At 35.1% G+C, this 17202-nt stretch overlaps 2 protein-coding genes across 10 annotated transcripts in view; one reads left to right on the plus strand and one right to left on the minus strand.

Moving 5' to 3' along the window:
• Positions 1-1097: 1097 nt before the first annotated feature.
• Positions 1098-17202, minus strand: part of evx1 (even-skipped homeobox 1) — a 148775-nt gene continuing 132670 nt past the window's right edge. For 2 of the 9 annotated variants that reach the window (XM_087293886.1, XM_087293885.1), the window contains exons 3-6: positions 4145-4780; positions 3190-3289; positions 3060-3114; positions 1102-2729 (exon numbers count right to left, since the gene is read on the minus strand). In XM_087293886.1, coding sequence (XP_087150012.1) covers positions 2193-2729; positions 3060-3114; positions 3190-3289; positions 4145-4511 — 1059 coding nt within the window. In that variant the 5' untranslated portion in view covers positions 4512-4780 and the 3' untranslated portion in view covers positions 1102-2192. Of the gene's footprint in view, positions 2730-3059; positions 3290-4144; positions 4781-17202 lie in introns of those variants that run through there. The other 7 variants (XM_087293891.1, XM_087293890.1, XM_087293884.1 and 4 more) reach the window with 4 other exon arrangements.
• Positions 13101-14880, plus strand: hoxa13a (homeobox A13a). Its single transcript, NM_001085494.1, is given in 2 exon segments — positions 13101-13881; positions 13999-14880. Coding segments are annotated over 2 exon segments (933 nt in total). The 5' UTR covers positions 13101-13196; the 3' UTR covers positions 14247-14880.

Below are 17202 nucleotides of genomic sequence, written 5' to 3' on the forward strand. Positions count from 1 at the left end.
TCTTTGTTGTTTTATATAATTGTTATTTTTATTATTGTATACATTTAGCGGCTCTAACTACAATTCTGAAATTGCCAATTGGTTGTCCACTTGTTTTTCGTTTTGTGATTATGCTGGAAGAGACACGTTTAATATCATTTTAATATTATAATTTGTCTTTTAGTCGTGTGACACTATCCAGCCTTCTCTATTATGTCCAGAAAACTTCAATTTCCCGCTCCAGGTGCCACAATTACGTGGACAACCCAGATAATTAATGTTAGTTGATTGGTGAGGTGGAGGCATCATCGATCTTTCTGCACTCCAATGTCTCTACAAGACATTCCATTCCAATCTTTATATTAACAGCGCCAGAATATTGCTTGCAAACGGTGCCTGGGGACTACTTAATAGCCAGTTCAAATCAAGAGGTCCAGTTATACTCAAACTATTACATAATTTTCACTGTTTCAGATTAAAATAATAGAGGGCACACACGACATAAAAGTGACACTTTTTAAGTAATACAAAGGCTGCTTTCGTACTGTTTTGTGATATGCTGCTTTGGTACTTTTATCTTGTATTATTCGTTCATTCATTCATTCTTTCATTTTCTTTTCGGCTCAGTCCCTTTATTAATATGGGGTCGCCACACCGCAAAGAACCGCCAACTTTTCCAGCATTTGTTTTATGCAGCGGATGCCCTTCCAGCCGCAACCCATCTCATACACACTCATTCCTCATTCACACATACATACGGACAATTTAGCCTACCCAATTCACCTATACCACGTCTTTGGACTATACCCGGAGAAAAACCATGCGAAAAGCAGGAAGAACATGCAAAAACCACACAGAAACGCTGAACCAATTGAACCAGCCGATGCTCGAACCAGCGACCTTCATGCTGTGAGGCGCAACTGCGTCGCCATTTTGTATTATATATTATACATTTTCATTCTCGCATTCTTCACATCTGATTTTGTCACTCTTTTGTCTTTCAGAAACTCATTTAAATTGTTTAATTTGAGGAATGTAGCTGTTTCTTGTTCCAGCACTAATAGTTTAGAAAAATCATTTTCAATACCACTGGTTGCTGAGTAAACATCAGGCAGTCGTCACTTTTTGAATTGATTTATTATGAAATTCATTTTAATAAGAACACTGCTGACCCATTTTCGCGCTTTTTCCATAACCAGAAATCAACCTAATTTACCAGATTATGAATATGTAAACTGTACATTAAAGAACTTAATGCAAAGTTGAATTTAAAATACACCATTGTAAGAAAATACAGTCAATAAATAATGCCACTTATGTTGATTAATTTGTTATTTTACTTATGCATGGATTTATTGTATTGTGTGTCTCAGAGACATGGTGAAGCCGACATCAGGGCAAGAAAGAGACGTTTCGGGATGGGGTTATTCAGTTGAAGGTATTGGGGTAAGACAGGCATGGCTGGCTTGCCCCAATTTGCCGCGTGTGATTGTCCAATGGGTCTCTAGCGCATGTTCTCCCGTCAAGCCAGCAAGCCTCGCATGGAGCTTCTTAATCCGATCCCCTGACGCCTTGTTACCGGTTTGGCAGACAAGTCTCTGAACGTGCAGCATTATCATTAATTCAACATTCAAAATTTCTCCCTTCCGAATACATCACTCCTTAATTTCCCTCGCATCTGCACATTTCGGTGTGCTGCCGGGACCGGGTGTTCGTGGAGGAGGAATAATGAGCCAACCGTGCTCGGTTAACAAATCCCCTTGTTAAAAAAGCTAGATGAAAAACATCGTTTAATGTGAAAGAAACTGCATGTGGGTCAATTTGTATGGGTATGAAAGTGTATAAATTATGACAGATTTCTGCACTCTCCTCCAATAATATCTTTACAGACGTTTTCTTGTATCCCATTACAGTTTTGTGTATAGGGTGTAGCCGACTCAAAATGTATTAGAGTTAATATGATATTGAGCACTATCAAATGTTTTTAAAGATTATTTAAAGGTCCGTGTCCTGTTAAAATGGTCTCTGTCTGCACAACATGTAGTTTCTAAATTGGAAAACATCCACAATTTGGAAACCTTTACTAAAGCTGATTGCCATAGTTTTGTGCAAGCTGCTTTGAGTAGTTCATGCGTTGACTTATAGATTACTGCCAAAGTGCCCAAAGCTGATCCGAATAATACCAGAAAAAACCGTGGCCAACTGCGCTTTGCTTATCTAGTTAGTGGCACTTCCTCCCTCTGGTCCAAAGACACCGAAGATGATTTGCTGATGACTGCTGGCGAGAAAGTGAGGAAGGCCTCAGTCCTGGTCGTGGGCGAACACGAGAATTCTGCATTATTGGATCTATGTTGGAGCCCGTTTGTTTGACTGGAAGCGTGGCAAGCAAGGCAGGAGCATGGACTTCCACCGGGACCAAGCCCATGACCCGGGCTGGGGTACAGTGATGGGTGTCTGAAGGCGCACAGCAGTTCAGGTCGCGGGTATGGATGCGAAAGCACCCGAAAACTATCCAGCGAGCGCAGGGGATTTGAGAATGGACCCGCAGTGGCAGTGGCTGAACCTGCAGTCACACTGCTTAGTGGAGAATAGTAAGGAAGGGGAAGATGAGATTGAAATGGATAGGGCAGACTGCCCGTTGCTGCAGCATGGCTCATCATATAGGTGTAAAAGGCGGGGTCGGCAGGATGCGGCCAGGTCATAGCCAGACGCTGTCTCTTGTCCTTCATGCGACGGTTCTGAAACCAAACCTGTAGCAAAATAGACATAAGGCAGATGCAGTAAATAATGAGGCCTGGTGCATTTAAACCCCCATTTAAATGAGCAATAATAAAAAAAATGCTCACAAATACAGGTCTCAGAGTTGGTGTTGCTTTATTTCATATTGAATTGTAATTATTTTTTTTTTATCTTATTAGTTCTCGTTATTTGATAAAATTGATTGTATTGTTTAATTGGGACAGCATTGGCAAGGATTACTAGGCTACATTTAGCTTGTAGGTATAAGGTCATCCCTATCAATAGAAAACGGCCTACTTAAAACGGTAATGTCAAATAGAATCGGACTTGCAAAGCAATACCTTTATTGTGGTTTCAGGTAAATTTAAGGCAGCCGCCAACTCGCATCTGCGTGGCCTGGACACATAATTTTCCCGGTAAAACTCTTTTTCCAGTCGAGCTATCTGCTCCCTCGTGAATGCTGTTCGATACCTTCGCATCTGGTCAGAGCCATAGTTGAGAGAACCGGGGACTGAGCCAATCTTGTCCACACCGACTTCCTTTCCGTGCTTCGGCGAGCCCATTGCCAATCCTTACAGAAAATGAACATTAGTATTTAAATAGCATCTGCATAAACTACATGGGTACTGCTTATCCACTGAAAAAAAATAAAATGCTAAAAAGTGTATTATTATTTGCATTGTTACAACAAATTAGGAAAAATATGACTCTGAATAACATTTAAAAATAGTTTTACTGAATAAATAGCTAAAATTAGAGCGCAAACCCCCATGACAGGTTCAGAGATTGAAACGACATTTTATCAGATGTTTTTCTATCATGTTTTAAAATATAGCTTGAACAAATGACAGGGTATGAAAATACATTACATGAATTACTGGAGATTCGGTGACAGTTTATATTTAGCAGAATAATATGACATAATATATAACAATGTATGCATTTCTAAAAATGCCTATCTTCATTCGTTAGTGCATCCTTACATTCTTAACGATGACAAACAACATTTAATTTAACATTTAAATATTTAAATGTGCACTGTAATATGTTAACAATTGTACTGTTATTTGTAGCCATTTTTAGAATTAATATTCTTAAACATTGCTTTTGTAAACAGCAATTTCAAAAAAAGTTGAGATGCTGGAGATTGGTGTAAGATGACGTGACAACTTGTTAAAGCCCGGGGAACACTCCAGATACCTGGTAGCCTTAATTGACTCTTTAATTTTCAAAATCTTGCTACAACGTTACAGGTCCTGACAACCGATCGGGCTTACAAGCAGTGTGCTACAAATAGATTAAATAAGGCAACATTGTAGCGCGTTCCTCACACCAATAAAATGTGCATGCAATATAAGAAAATACGAATAAACATAAATGCAAACAAAACAAAACAAAACAAAAGGCACTTTCGTAGTTATTTTACCTTGTCCGTTTGGATAATCCATGCTTTCTGGAGTACAGCTGACATCTATTTCCTCATAAAGGTCTGATTCCGCATCTGAGCTGCTAGCGTCTTTGTTAGGGATGTCTGACAGGTCTATGTCCGGCAAGGAAGGCTTGCTAGAAAGTGTTACATCTCCGTACTTTGCACTACGGTGTCCTTTTGTCGCGTCATCCACTGAGCTTTGCGAATAAGGCAAGGGACTGAGTCTGTTCTGGGTAATCGGTTTGTCCGGTAGCTTGCGCAGGGGGTCTCCAGGAGCTTCCGTCAAATTAGAGCCGGTTTTGGCAGAAAGTGTGCCAACTTGACTACCTTCGGCGCGCATCATTATTTCCTTAGCACTGTCCATAACCGTTAGACGAGAGTAGAGGGCCAGATCACCCGGAGCTTGGTAAGAGTTTTGAGCAGCAGACGCAAACGAGGAGCAGTGAGATGCGAGCGCTCGAGAGTGCTGCACGAACTCTGGGAGGGATCACCATTGCCCTCTCTCTCCTCACGCGCTGTCATTCTTATTAGGGCAGTCGTCATAATATAAGGCTCAGTGACGACACGCGTCGTTTTAGAGTAAATAAACAGAGCAGGAGGGGTAGTCTAGCAGAAATAGAGGTGAATTCAAGGCTGTAACAAAACATCAACAAAGGATGGAATAAGCGACAACGAATTTTAATTTATTGTCCGTTTTACGCGTTTAAATGACAAGACTGCACTTTTTGATTGCGTGACAACAGTATTATTTGAATGAATTTGGTTCATATGTTTCTCCTTTAGAAATGTAATAATTAGCTTCTTGTCAATTTGATAATTAAAATTAATATAATCCTGTCAAGAGCATTTTTGTTTCACTGAAATAATTTACACGTCAGAGAAAAAAGAATGGTTGAGGGCTTTTGGATGGAAGGAGAAAAAAACTGATGTCCATTAACGAGGGCAGTCAAGGTTTTTAATAATGTGACTGAACGAAGATATGGTCAAACCCTATCCATTATCTCTCTGTCTTGAGCCCATTTGGATAAGAAAAAGTCATAATGGCAGCCTTTCGGAATATATTAGCACATGTTCTTCGCAGACCAACACAGGCAGTACACGTTGGAAGACGTCAAACTGAACTGGAATATTCCAAAGATGAGGAAGGCTGTCTCTCCGCCATTGGCGTAATTTGAAGTGTACAAGTTCCATCTTTCTTTAACGCATCATCTCAGTCACGCTCTCTCCCTTTCACCCGCCCAAACTCGATCTTTCAAAGTGGTTTCAAGTAACGTGCAAAAAGGTCAGGTCCTCGTGGCCAGGAGTAAGAATAACAGGCTATTTGACATTTAACTAGATTTGTTTGAGCCTCGCCAACAATGCATATATTCTCACTGCCTGCTGGCGGGGAGGCAGCTGCACAGTACATTTCTGGACTATATTTCAATTTAGTCACTAGTCACAATTATAAGAACACGGTATTGCTCAATAGCACGACTGTTGTAGGTTATTTCCATAATTTAACATAATAGCTACTCGTAAATTCCCCGCATTCAACAATATATGAAAATATGTTATTTCCCCCTGTATATCAATGCTGTTGTTGTGCGCTTGTTGTAAATGGCATTGAATGCGTTTTCATTAAAAATCTTAGATTTTACATCAATATTCAAAGATTTTAATTTCTTGTTTGTCTAAACATGAAACATGGTTGTTTAAAGCTCTTAAAAAGAGCGGCAGACGGAAAGGGGCAAAGTTCAAAATTATGTTTTGTCTCTTGGTCGTTGAAAAAATCAACACTTTAATGATTGTAGGGATTATTATGAGCTTGGGGCTCCAGGAGACGAGTCTGCCGGGTATCTTATAGCATGCAAAGATAAACAAGCTCACTGCTTGATTTTAGGGAGGAGGCCGTCATTTTTCCTTTGATGTTTCAGGCAGCAAAAAAATGCAACAAGCCGTAATAAAGTTTAATTTATTTTAAAGAACATGGCTTCAGGATGTTTAAACTTTTTTGGTGACGCAATATAGACAGCTAGCTAAAACTGGCTTTTCCTATAACCGCACTTAACATTTCTGATACACCATGCACAGATCCAACAATATGATAATAACTTATAGGTAATTAGCTCGACTTCTTTATTTTAATAAAGCTACACGCAAACCAATCGCTCTGAAAACAAGCACGTGTTGCTTTTTCATGTTGTCATTAAAGAATAATTAAACGCTGCTGTTATTTGTCGACAGAGAGCAAGTAGTCCTTATATCAGATTAGGTGAAATGCATGTTTAAGGAAATGTGTAGTATTTTGTAGACGCCTTGCTGAGAACAACTTTTTATCTTAAATATTATCAATTAAAATGCAGATAAGCATTGCAACATTCACTACTTCCAAGTTCTCTCGTGTAGTTTAGCTAATGGGAAATGAAGGGATGATTTACAAGCGCTTAGACACAACCGCCCAAAGTGTATTATGCACGCATGTTGTTGAATGACGTCATACGCTCGTTTTTGTGTGGCTACGATGTGAAGCTTCTCTGAATCATCAAAGCTGTCCTCGTGCGCCCTCGCCTGATAGAAAAAATAAAAGCACTGCAAACGGCTCTCTCTTTCTCTTTCTCTCTCTCTCTCTCTCTCTCTCTCTCTCTCTCTCTCTCCCTCTCTCAACACACATTTTGTTCACTGTGAATTTTCTTCATTTACAAAAAGAAAGTAAACGGCACGTTTATAATTCTGAAAGATATGAAACCTTACTGCTTATTACGAAAACGTGTAAAATGTAAAAATAAATTGAAATTAAATAGCTATAATAATGTTGCAACACATTGACATTTAACATTAAATATAAGTAGCATGCAATATGTATTGTAAAGGAAATTTTCTAGTTCACAGCTTTTTCTATTTACCACATAGGTAAAGTTCCACAAAGGAGAAAATATAGAAAATAAATAAATAAAGAACAAAAAAAAGTGAGGGCAACATAGATTATAATCATACAGAGCTATGGCAAACATAAATATATTTTTGAGCAAATATTGATGATTGTGTTTTCTTAAAAAACAGATAATAGACATGGAATAAACATTTGCTGTCATATTTCAGTTGTTTTAACATGATATTGTAAACAACTTGCAGTTTTTGAATTTGTTAATTCAACTATACACGGTATGATTTTACTGTTTGAACTAGTAAGTTGGCTCAGCTTAAAACATGATTAGTTGAGTTTGTCCTAACAAGTAATGTGTAATTGTGTTACCATGATGGTACTTAGTAGCTGCTTGAATGACACTACTTTCTATAGTGTTTTGCTTGTCGGAAAAGTTCTTTGTGATGATCACTGATTACTTATTCCCACTTGCTTAGTTTGTGTTTTTGCCTGTGTGACAAACATTAGATGTGTATAGATGTTAGTACTCTAAAACATTGGTGTAGAACACTAATGAAGCAGTACTTCAAAACATTAGTGTAAAACACTAATGAAGTAGATGTTAGTACTTCAAAACATTGGTGCAGAACACTAATGAAGTACTGAAATTCACCATAAGAATTAGATTTTTGTTTTATGGTTTCATTCACTTTTTTGATTGTATAATTATGGCAATTTCAGCTCTAACTTTTTTGTGTATATTTAATGGATTTTGTTTATGAAATGTGTCAGTTCAAACTATTTATTTAAAATGAGCTGAAACAACACAATTCATGTTTAGTCTCCTAAATGTTTAAGAAATATTAAGTACATTTATTCCTTTATATTGGCCCAACACATATCAATTGTGTGGAACCCAGATGAATTCTTGCAGCTGACTTTTCTAGTCATTGCAATTTCCATCATCCAAACTAAAATTATTAAGTGAAACTTTGTATAACTTTAAAAACTGAAACATAATGAACTTATTGAAATAAGTTAAATCAACATAAAAATATTTGCTGTCTTGGTCTTTTTTATCATATTTTTTACAGTGTGCAGATAATTTGAAAATGTAATTTAACTTAAAATTAACTTTGCAAGTTCAGGTTACTTAAAATAACTAGCTGGGTCAACTATTAACTAAACATTTTAAGCTGAAAATACTAAGTTTAGAATACATATTAAGACTTAACTCAAAGCAAAAAATATAACAAATTATTTTACATTGAAATAACAATTTTTACAGCATTGAGCGGTTTTGATCAGACTGCAAGCTATTTCAGTTCAAGGTCTCCACAATTCTAATTTGAAAAGATCCCACTCAGTTTTTGGTCTTTATGTACTTTTTGGGGATTCCTAAAATTTTAGATTTGTGTTTTGCATCAGGTAACTTTTATCTTTCATTTTTGTTGTAATTTGTTTCATCTCATTTGTTTGAAGTCTAACTGCATTATTGTCAGGGTGATGGATTTTAGTAAATGTTAGTAAAATATTGGGGCTCGATCACTGAGTCTCTCTTGTTATTGCAGTGTTTTATAACAATGAGTTTTAGATGTTTCCAGAATGTGGTAAATTTTTCGAGATGGTCGATACTTGTTAACCTGTGTCTCTCATTTTGTCTTTAGTTTTCATGTTTGGAAATGACATGGAAAAACATGCCATACAGAAAGATACTGAAGCATTAATTCTTGCTGTGCTAATATTCAGGGACAATATCTCTGTAAGACGTGTACTTCAAGTGCAAAGGTCATACATGGAATGTAAAATCAAACAAATGTCAAAAAGTGCACTAAACAAATGCTTCTGGCATTATACAATTTTGGAAGATTCCATGGTTTAAAAACGTAAACCCTAATTTTCATTCACCCTGTAACTGTTTTGTGTACATTCCAGCACAACCAATAAACCTTTTTGTGGGCGGTCCATGCAGGCGTCCTTGAACTTTAAGCAATCATACATTTGTAATACGTTCTTGGAAAGCAGGCTTATTTACTGCATCCTAGACTTTAAACTATGACTTTAAACCAAGGATTAAAAATATCTGGACAAATGCAATTTTACAATATTCTGCATCGTTGTGTTTGAAGCTGAATGGTTTGCATACTGCATATTGTATAAATTTCTCACACTCTACTATTCTGAGAACCATACATGACAAGGAATACAAACAATGTTTTTGCATAAAAAGTCAAAAACTGCTTTTGTTATTAGACAATTCTTCTTATGTCAGCAAATTAATTTATTACTATTTTATAATACTATTTATATCTATAATTTAATGTATAAAGGTTATCCGTGTCAAGCTTGCTTGACTGTGTGTGTGTGCGTGTGTGTGTGTGTGTGTGTGTGTGTGTGTGTATGTGTGTGAGTGTGTATTTTTACATTCACTTTCAATGTGTGAACCGTTACCATCAGACCCTGCGTCCATTACAATGGACATCACATGACATCCCATTTTGAACATCCCATTTGGAACATAATTCAGGTCTGAAGGGATTAAGTAAGTCCTTTGATGGAATTCTTCCGGCTGGTTTCTCGTAGCCAGTCGACATGCCTGCAATGACGGACTGGCCAGCATGCATCGCTTTGTGTTTTCTTCCTTGTTAAACAAGGTGAATATAATTATCTGCCGCACGTTAACTGCACCAGATTCGCCCATGTGGTGCTTACAAACATCCGCTAAAGGTTTAACTATGACCAACTTGAACTTGACCATGATACGCATAGAATGTAATATACTACAGTTACACTTTTTACATTTAAAAATGGCAATAAGTATTTACATAAATATATGATATTTTAAACAAAATATATTTTATATATACTGATAATATAGAACTGTTGCAAAAATATATATATAAATATAAAACACATTCTACCGTTTATCTGCAAGCATTCAGCGAAAGAATGGCAGCTGTAATAGATAAAACACAGGCACAATGGTTGCTATTTATCGCTTTTCATGTACTAGGAGGCTGCGCAAATTTAAACAAAATGTTACGGGCTTTTTGTGCGTGAAATTCAGTTTCCCTAAAATACCTAAAAAGTACAAATTGATAGCTGGTACCTCAGTTTATATTAGCCTATGTAAGTACCTAAAAATACAAATATGTTTCTCTTTAGTTTTGTGGTACTAACAGTACAAACCTTTGAGGCGCCAATGTTGACGTTTTAAGATAAATGTGTGCCTATTTTAAAAGCTACGCCCCGATGACAGGTCTTAAGTATTTTGCATATTTTTAACTCGTATTTGATAAATACTTCTACGTATACGCAATTTTTTTTTGTTTGTCAAGAAGAAAATAGAATAAATGTTAAGAAAAATAAATTCGTTTACAGAAGTATTGTCGTCTATACTATCGTCTAAAATACTTTTACAAAAGTATTATCGTCTATAATTTTATTTAAAAACACTGAAGTAAACTAAAGAAAAACTTTTTATTTATAAATGTACTATGCTTTAACAAGGTGCTATCTTTAATACTACATTTAATGTTTTGTTTGAGCAAATTTCACAATATTTTGTTTTTCTATTCTGAAATGTCCTATTGTCCTACTGTTTATGAAATACGATACAAAGTTAAAATACTCTAGTATTCATTTAATTTTTAAGTTGAATAAAAATATTTTTTATTAATTTTGTCATATTGGATTATACTCTTAGAAAAGAGGCTCTTATAGTAACAATAATTATTTCGTTTAATACATTTGTTAAAACGCTATTATTACAAAATATTTAGACAACTTGTACGTCATGTTTAGATTTTAAAAACGAAACAAATTTGTAAATGTTAATAAACCGTTATTTACGATAAGTTTTGATAGTTCATCTTTTACAATGAAAAATAACACGCAAAAAAAAACATATAAAAATGTAAATCTGTGTTTTATTATTAAGCAATTCCAACCAACTTCTTCACTTTCCAAAGCGTTTGGCTTGATGGACCGTCCATTCACACCCAGATATTGAAATAAATTTAGGCTCCTATCATTTTGCTATTTTGGTGTGTTAAGAAATATTTTACTATAATGCTTTTTTTCAGTTTTGCTGTGTTTGAATGCATATTGTCGACTTGATGTTGACTAAGGAAGATTTAAAAACCTTGTGGGGGAACATTTCACTGTCACAATCGTGTTCTTAATCGTTGTCCATTAAACATTGTATTGCTGCCCACAGAAAACAGTTAATACGCTATATGCACTCAGTATTGCTTTCCCAATAGTCCACAATAGGGTACTATTTACCTTTATAACTATTTTGCTGAAAAGAAAATTAAAATAATCGTCATCATTATCATCAACAAAATAAATATAATAGTTGTAGTAACAGTATTGATATTAAGTAATAACTTAGCTTTGCAAAACTGTTATTTTTCATTTTATTTTCCAGTTCATAGTCGGTTATGTGTATTCTGCAGGCTGCTGTTGTGTTAAGTTTTAAACGTTGTCCAATAAAGACAACATATGCCTTCACTTTTAATTTTTATCATTACATCGTCATCGTATTTATAAAGTCGGATTTGAACTTTCAGTAAACAAACGCATCAGAAAATGCACATTATGTGTAAAGTGTGTGTGTGTGTGTGTGTATATATATATATATATATATATATATATATATATATATATATATATACACACACACACACACACACACACTTTACACATAATCTGCATAATTTAGGCTATAGGTAGACGATAACGAATTGCTATGTATATTAAACTTATACTATATATATATATATATATATATATATATATATATATATATATATATATATATATATATATATATATATAGTATAAGTTTAATATACATAGCAATTCGTTATCGTCTATCTATAGCCTAAATGTTTAATCACAACATATTTCACGCGACTGTTTTCTATCAGCAAATGCCAAATATTGGAGCTACTACAAAAACAAATGACCTTTGTTTACTTTACGCACGAGTACACATTTAATAAAATATTAGATTTTTGGACAAAAATTTCCTTTTTTAACCATTTCCTGTTTTAAGAATATATATATATATATATATATATATATATATATATATATATATATATATATATATATATATATATATATATATATACGATTTTCGTTCAACAGTTTAAAATACAAAATCAGAAGGAAACCATGTTAAGTTAAAACTACATCTGTTTTCACCAAAGATTTCTCAACAAACAACAAGCTTTTAGACTGGCCATCAAAGTCAGAATAGGCCAACAGGCACTGTGTCGCGGCAAGACGGCAACTTTCAACTTGACCTTGGCCTGCAGACGCGTCAGCCTCGCGCGTAAAATACAGACAAATATAGGGGGGTGTTCTCCGTCTCTGCAACTTGTAAACAAAACGGAAGCCGTCACAGCAGGACTTCATGCCACGTTTAAAAAAATTTACATTTCTCTTTTCACTACCCTCACTTGTGACAGATTTTTTATGTATCGTGAAAATATCCTTTTGTTATCTGTAACTTGCTTTATTTTGCATCAGGGGACGTTGGCTAAATGAAAAGGCTATAGGTTAATTGAGAATGTTCAAATAATCTATTTTTTTGTCTAAAATACTGTTACTACTGTTGTTTAAATTTAAATTAATGGCACAATTTTTACGAATAATTTTGAACTTATTTTTATTTTTTTGACGTTTTAATCCTAAATTGTTTAATTGGCCACCAAGCTCCACAGAGGCAACAAAGATTGTCAGACATTTGAATATGTGCGCAGTTGACTGGGATGATTACCAGCGCTTACAAATACTTTAAAAAATCGTTTAGTTTATATTCATACATTTAGGCTATTTAAAACAACATAACACAACACCATTTGGTTTAGTTTGTAAAAATAATTAAATGTCCTGAATTAACATAGCTGGATTCGCCATTTTCCGTTTTTACACTTATGAATCTATCATCTTTTGGAGAACTTTGAAACGGGTGACATCCTTTGACAGATCATCTCACATCACTGCATTTAGTTCGGTTTAAGTGTTAGCACTTGAGCTGATTATTGTCCTATTTTACATATCACATGACCCATGTTGAGCCAATCGAGACGTGATTCTGGATGTACGAGGGTGCGTCAGAGTCAACTGTCTCCCCTTTTCAGTGTCTAAGCTTCACAAAAAAGAGCCACACGTCTCAATGTCCGACGGGCTATGACAACGTCACTACTTCTCCGCCCGCGCTGGATTGACCCGGTCATGTTTCTCTATGATAACGGTGGCGGTTTAGACGACACCAGCAAAAATATGGAAGGGTTCACAGGAGGTAACTTCTCGCCAAGCCCGTGCAGGAATTTGATGTCTCACCCTGCCTCTCTTGCGCCCAGTGCTACTTATCCGTCCAGCGAAGTGGCTGCTGCTGCAGCGGGTGATTCTGGAAAGCAATGCAGCCCCTGCTCAGCCGTTCAAGGTTCAGCCAGCGCCTCAATTTCCTATGGATATTTCGGAGGCGGTGGATACTATCCTTGCCGAATGTCCCACCACCATGGGAGTGGTGGAGGTGTAAAGACATGCGCCCAGTCCCCTGCCTCTGGTTCACCTTACGGAGAAAAATACATGGACACATCAGCTTCTACAGGCGAAGATTATACCAGCTCACGCGCCAAGGAGTTTGCCTTGTACTCAAGCTACGCCTCAAGTCCATATCAACCAGTTCCGAGCTATCTGGATGTTCCAGTAGTCCAGGCAATAAGCGGGCCTTCGGAGCCCCGACATGAGTCTTTACTGCCGATGGAGAGTTACCAACCGTGGGCAATCACAACCAGTGGATGGAACGGACAGGTCTACTGCACCAAAGAGCAGCAACAAACGGGAAACGTGTGGAAGTCGTCAATACCAGGTAAGTTTATTTTGAGAATTGCAAAAAGAAAAAAAATACACATCAATAACAAACTCCGCAGATATGTGCATTTATCATTAAACCCATTTAATATTTATGTTATAATGAATTCTATAGAGTCAGTATCCCATGGAGGGGCAGACGGCAGCTCCTTCCGCCGCGGAAGGAAGAAACGTGTTCCATATACCAAGGTGCAGCTGAAGGAGCTTGAACGGGAGTATGCCACTAACAAGTTTATCACCAAGGACAAACGCAGACGGATATCCGCTCAGACCAACCTATCTGAACGACAGGTCACTATCTGGTTCCAAAACCGACGGGTAAAGGAGAAAAAAGTTGTCAACAAATTAAAAAGTAGCAGTTAGCTTTGCTCTGTGTAAATGTAAGGGAACTATTTTTTTAACAATGATGCCCCCAAATACACACAGAGAGAGAGAGAGAGAAAGAGAGAGAGCTATGAAAGTATAGACGTTTAACGAATATGTGTTTCCTTGGACTACTGCTTTTGAAGTGGCCACTTTGGATCGCACAGGGTTGATGGTGACGCGGTGCGTCATTTCTGCACTTCAGTGCATGGCCATATTCCCAACTCAGGGCAAAAACGGCCAAAGGATGAGTTGTTTGATGAGATTTAGTCACTGCTCAACAAAATATCTCATGAAGAATAATACATTGGATGTGTAAATGTTGAAACCGTAATTCTTTACGGTGTGGTACGATTTTTCTTTCACCACTCCCATGGTCGATTAGAATCAAAATTATGCTTTGCTTGAAATTCAAGTTCATGAGATTTCGTGGAATATTTGATGTGGAGCCTGCAGTTTATCAGTCACGTGTACATATCAGTGACATGTACAATCTTTGGCTATATTTGTGCAAAACAGGCCGTGAATACTATAAAATGGCTGTTCCTGTAAAAGAGTGTTTTATTTTATTTTTATTTTTTTCGTTGTATAGTGTTTGCAAAATCCCTCTTAATAAACTCTAATTGAAACAAAAGCATGGCAACGTAGTAATTTATACACTTCTTCTTTTCAACATCAAACCACATGAGAAATTGGACTATTGAAATTGAAACAAACAACAAAACAAACGAAGTGCATTGGAAAAAAACGACTGTTTTTTTTAAATGTAGCAGTTGATACAAACAAGCAATGGACCTGTTGAATTGTGTCCAAAATTTTATGATCTGTAAATGACAAATTTGTTTGTAAATAGCCTATACTTACATTTTTGTAATCTTGTCCGTAGACTGTAACAAGAAATAATGCATTTGGATTTGAGTAATGTATAACAGCGTGACTACCTCAGCCGTATGATAGAGCAATTGCGCCATCTTCTGATGTGCGTTTGTAAGTGAAGCAGTAGACCTTGGTGTTGATTAATATAGCCTAATAAATAACAATAAACGATTGTACAAATTGAAGCTTAACTGGAGATTAACTTCCACAAAAACAAGGTGTAAATACTTACAAAAAGAAAAAGAAAAAAAAAACGACCGAACGAAGTTTTTGTTTCATTAAACAAAATGTTCCCCTTTTTATTTTTATACTTTTGAATTCAGTAAACGTTATCTCGGGCACGGAAATTAAGCGATATAAAATTGTACGACTGCATGTCTTTGTCACGTTAAATTCTGAAGTTTCACACTATTAATTGACCAAGGAAAAACTTGAGACAATCATCAAGCTAGTAAAATTAAGCGCAAGTTATTCAAATAGGCAAAAAAAAAAAAAAAAACACTGTAAATGTTGCTGGGTTGTTTCAATCAACATTTGAGTCAAACATTTGAGTCAAATCCAATTGCTGGTAAAAATGTTTTAGTTTGATACGTTTACATACATCCGTTTGTTATTTTATTTGACAAATAGTAGCCAGGCGCATAGGAACGTACATGTAAAATATAAAGTTTTCTTTAAGCTATATTGAAAAAAATGTGGTTTAAATTAAATTAGCCTACATTTTAGCTACGTTTGACTAACTCTAACAGGAACTCATGCGTAAACTTTATATTCTGCTTATTGCAACAAGACATAGTCCGTAAGTTGATTTAACAAGAATATAGGCTATAGAATAACAAGTCTTTATATTCCAAAGTTATATGGAATATATATATAAGTTACAATTTTCCATTTTTGTGTTTTAAAATGCCAGTGTTAAGACCAGCCTATTTCCCATATTTTACTGCTATAGTCTATATATCAAAGTCTATCAAATGCCGTGGGCTCATTTCAAACTGTTTTGTTATTATTATTATTATTATTATTATTATTATTATTATTATTATTAATTATTAATATTATCACCATACTACCTCTTCTACTAATATTAATATAATTAAAATATGAGATATTGAGATTATTATTGTTTTCATTGTTTCGGATGTTCATTTTAATATATAGGCTAAATGCTTATAGGCTACTGTTCCAAATGTAGCCTAATATGCCATATATAATTGATAGTAAATACGTGCATATGCGTTCCAGTCGCTTGTTTAGCGTCAATGAGTGCTTCAAGTGCTCGCATGCAGGTCATGCAGTTGAATCACTAGCGAGTTCGTTGGTCATTAGTAAATCTAGTTTCTGGCGCCATCTACAGTAAAGAAGTTTAACACCATCTAAATATTTTCTTGGGATAAAAAATAGCCTGTCTATCGATATATATATATATATATATATATATATATATATATATATATATATATATATATATATATATAGAGAGAGAGAGAGAGAGAGAGAGAGAGAGAGAGAGAGAGAGAGAGAGAGAGAGAGAGAGAGAGAGAGAGAATAAGTAAAATAAGCAATTAAAAAAAAACACTTTTCCATCCTTATTAGAAAAAACAAGAAAATGAACTTGCAAAAATATTTTTTAAAAGACAAATTTCATAAAGACGAGATTAAATCATAAAAGACGATTAATTTTTTAAATTTTTTTTTTATTATTATTATTATTATTAAATAAATTAAACATAAAACTATTGCATTTTGTTTTACAATCTCAAAAAGATCTGAAATCTAAAAATATTAACGGCTCTTCATGGAAAAATTGATGTCAATAAATATACTTTAAAAAGTTTCTTTAAACTAAAATCAGGTTTTACTAATATACTTTAATCAAAATGTTGGAATGTACTGTGAGACTTATTGCCCCTTACGAATATTAGCATGATCGACTTTGGTACCACGCAAACCATGGTTTTGTGTTATAAAATAATAATAATAATAATAATAATAATAATAATATATATATATATATATATATATATATATATATATATATATATATATATATATATATATATATATATATATATATAAA

This window comes from Danio rerio, chromosome 19 (genome assembly GCF_052040795.2).
Source record: "Danio rerio strain M-AB ecotype USA chromosome 19, GRCz13ab, whole genome shotgun sequence".
Lineage (NCBI taxonomy): Eukaryota > Metazoa > Chordata > Actinopteri > Cypriniformes > Danionidae > Danio > Danio rerio.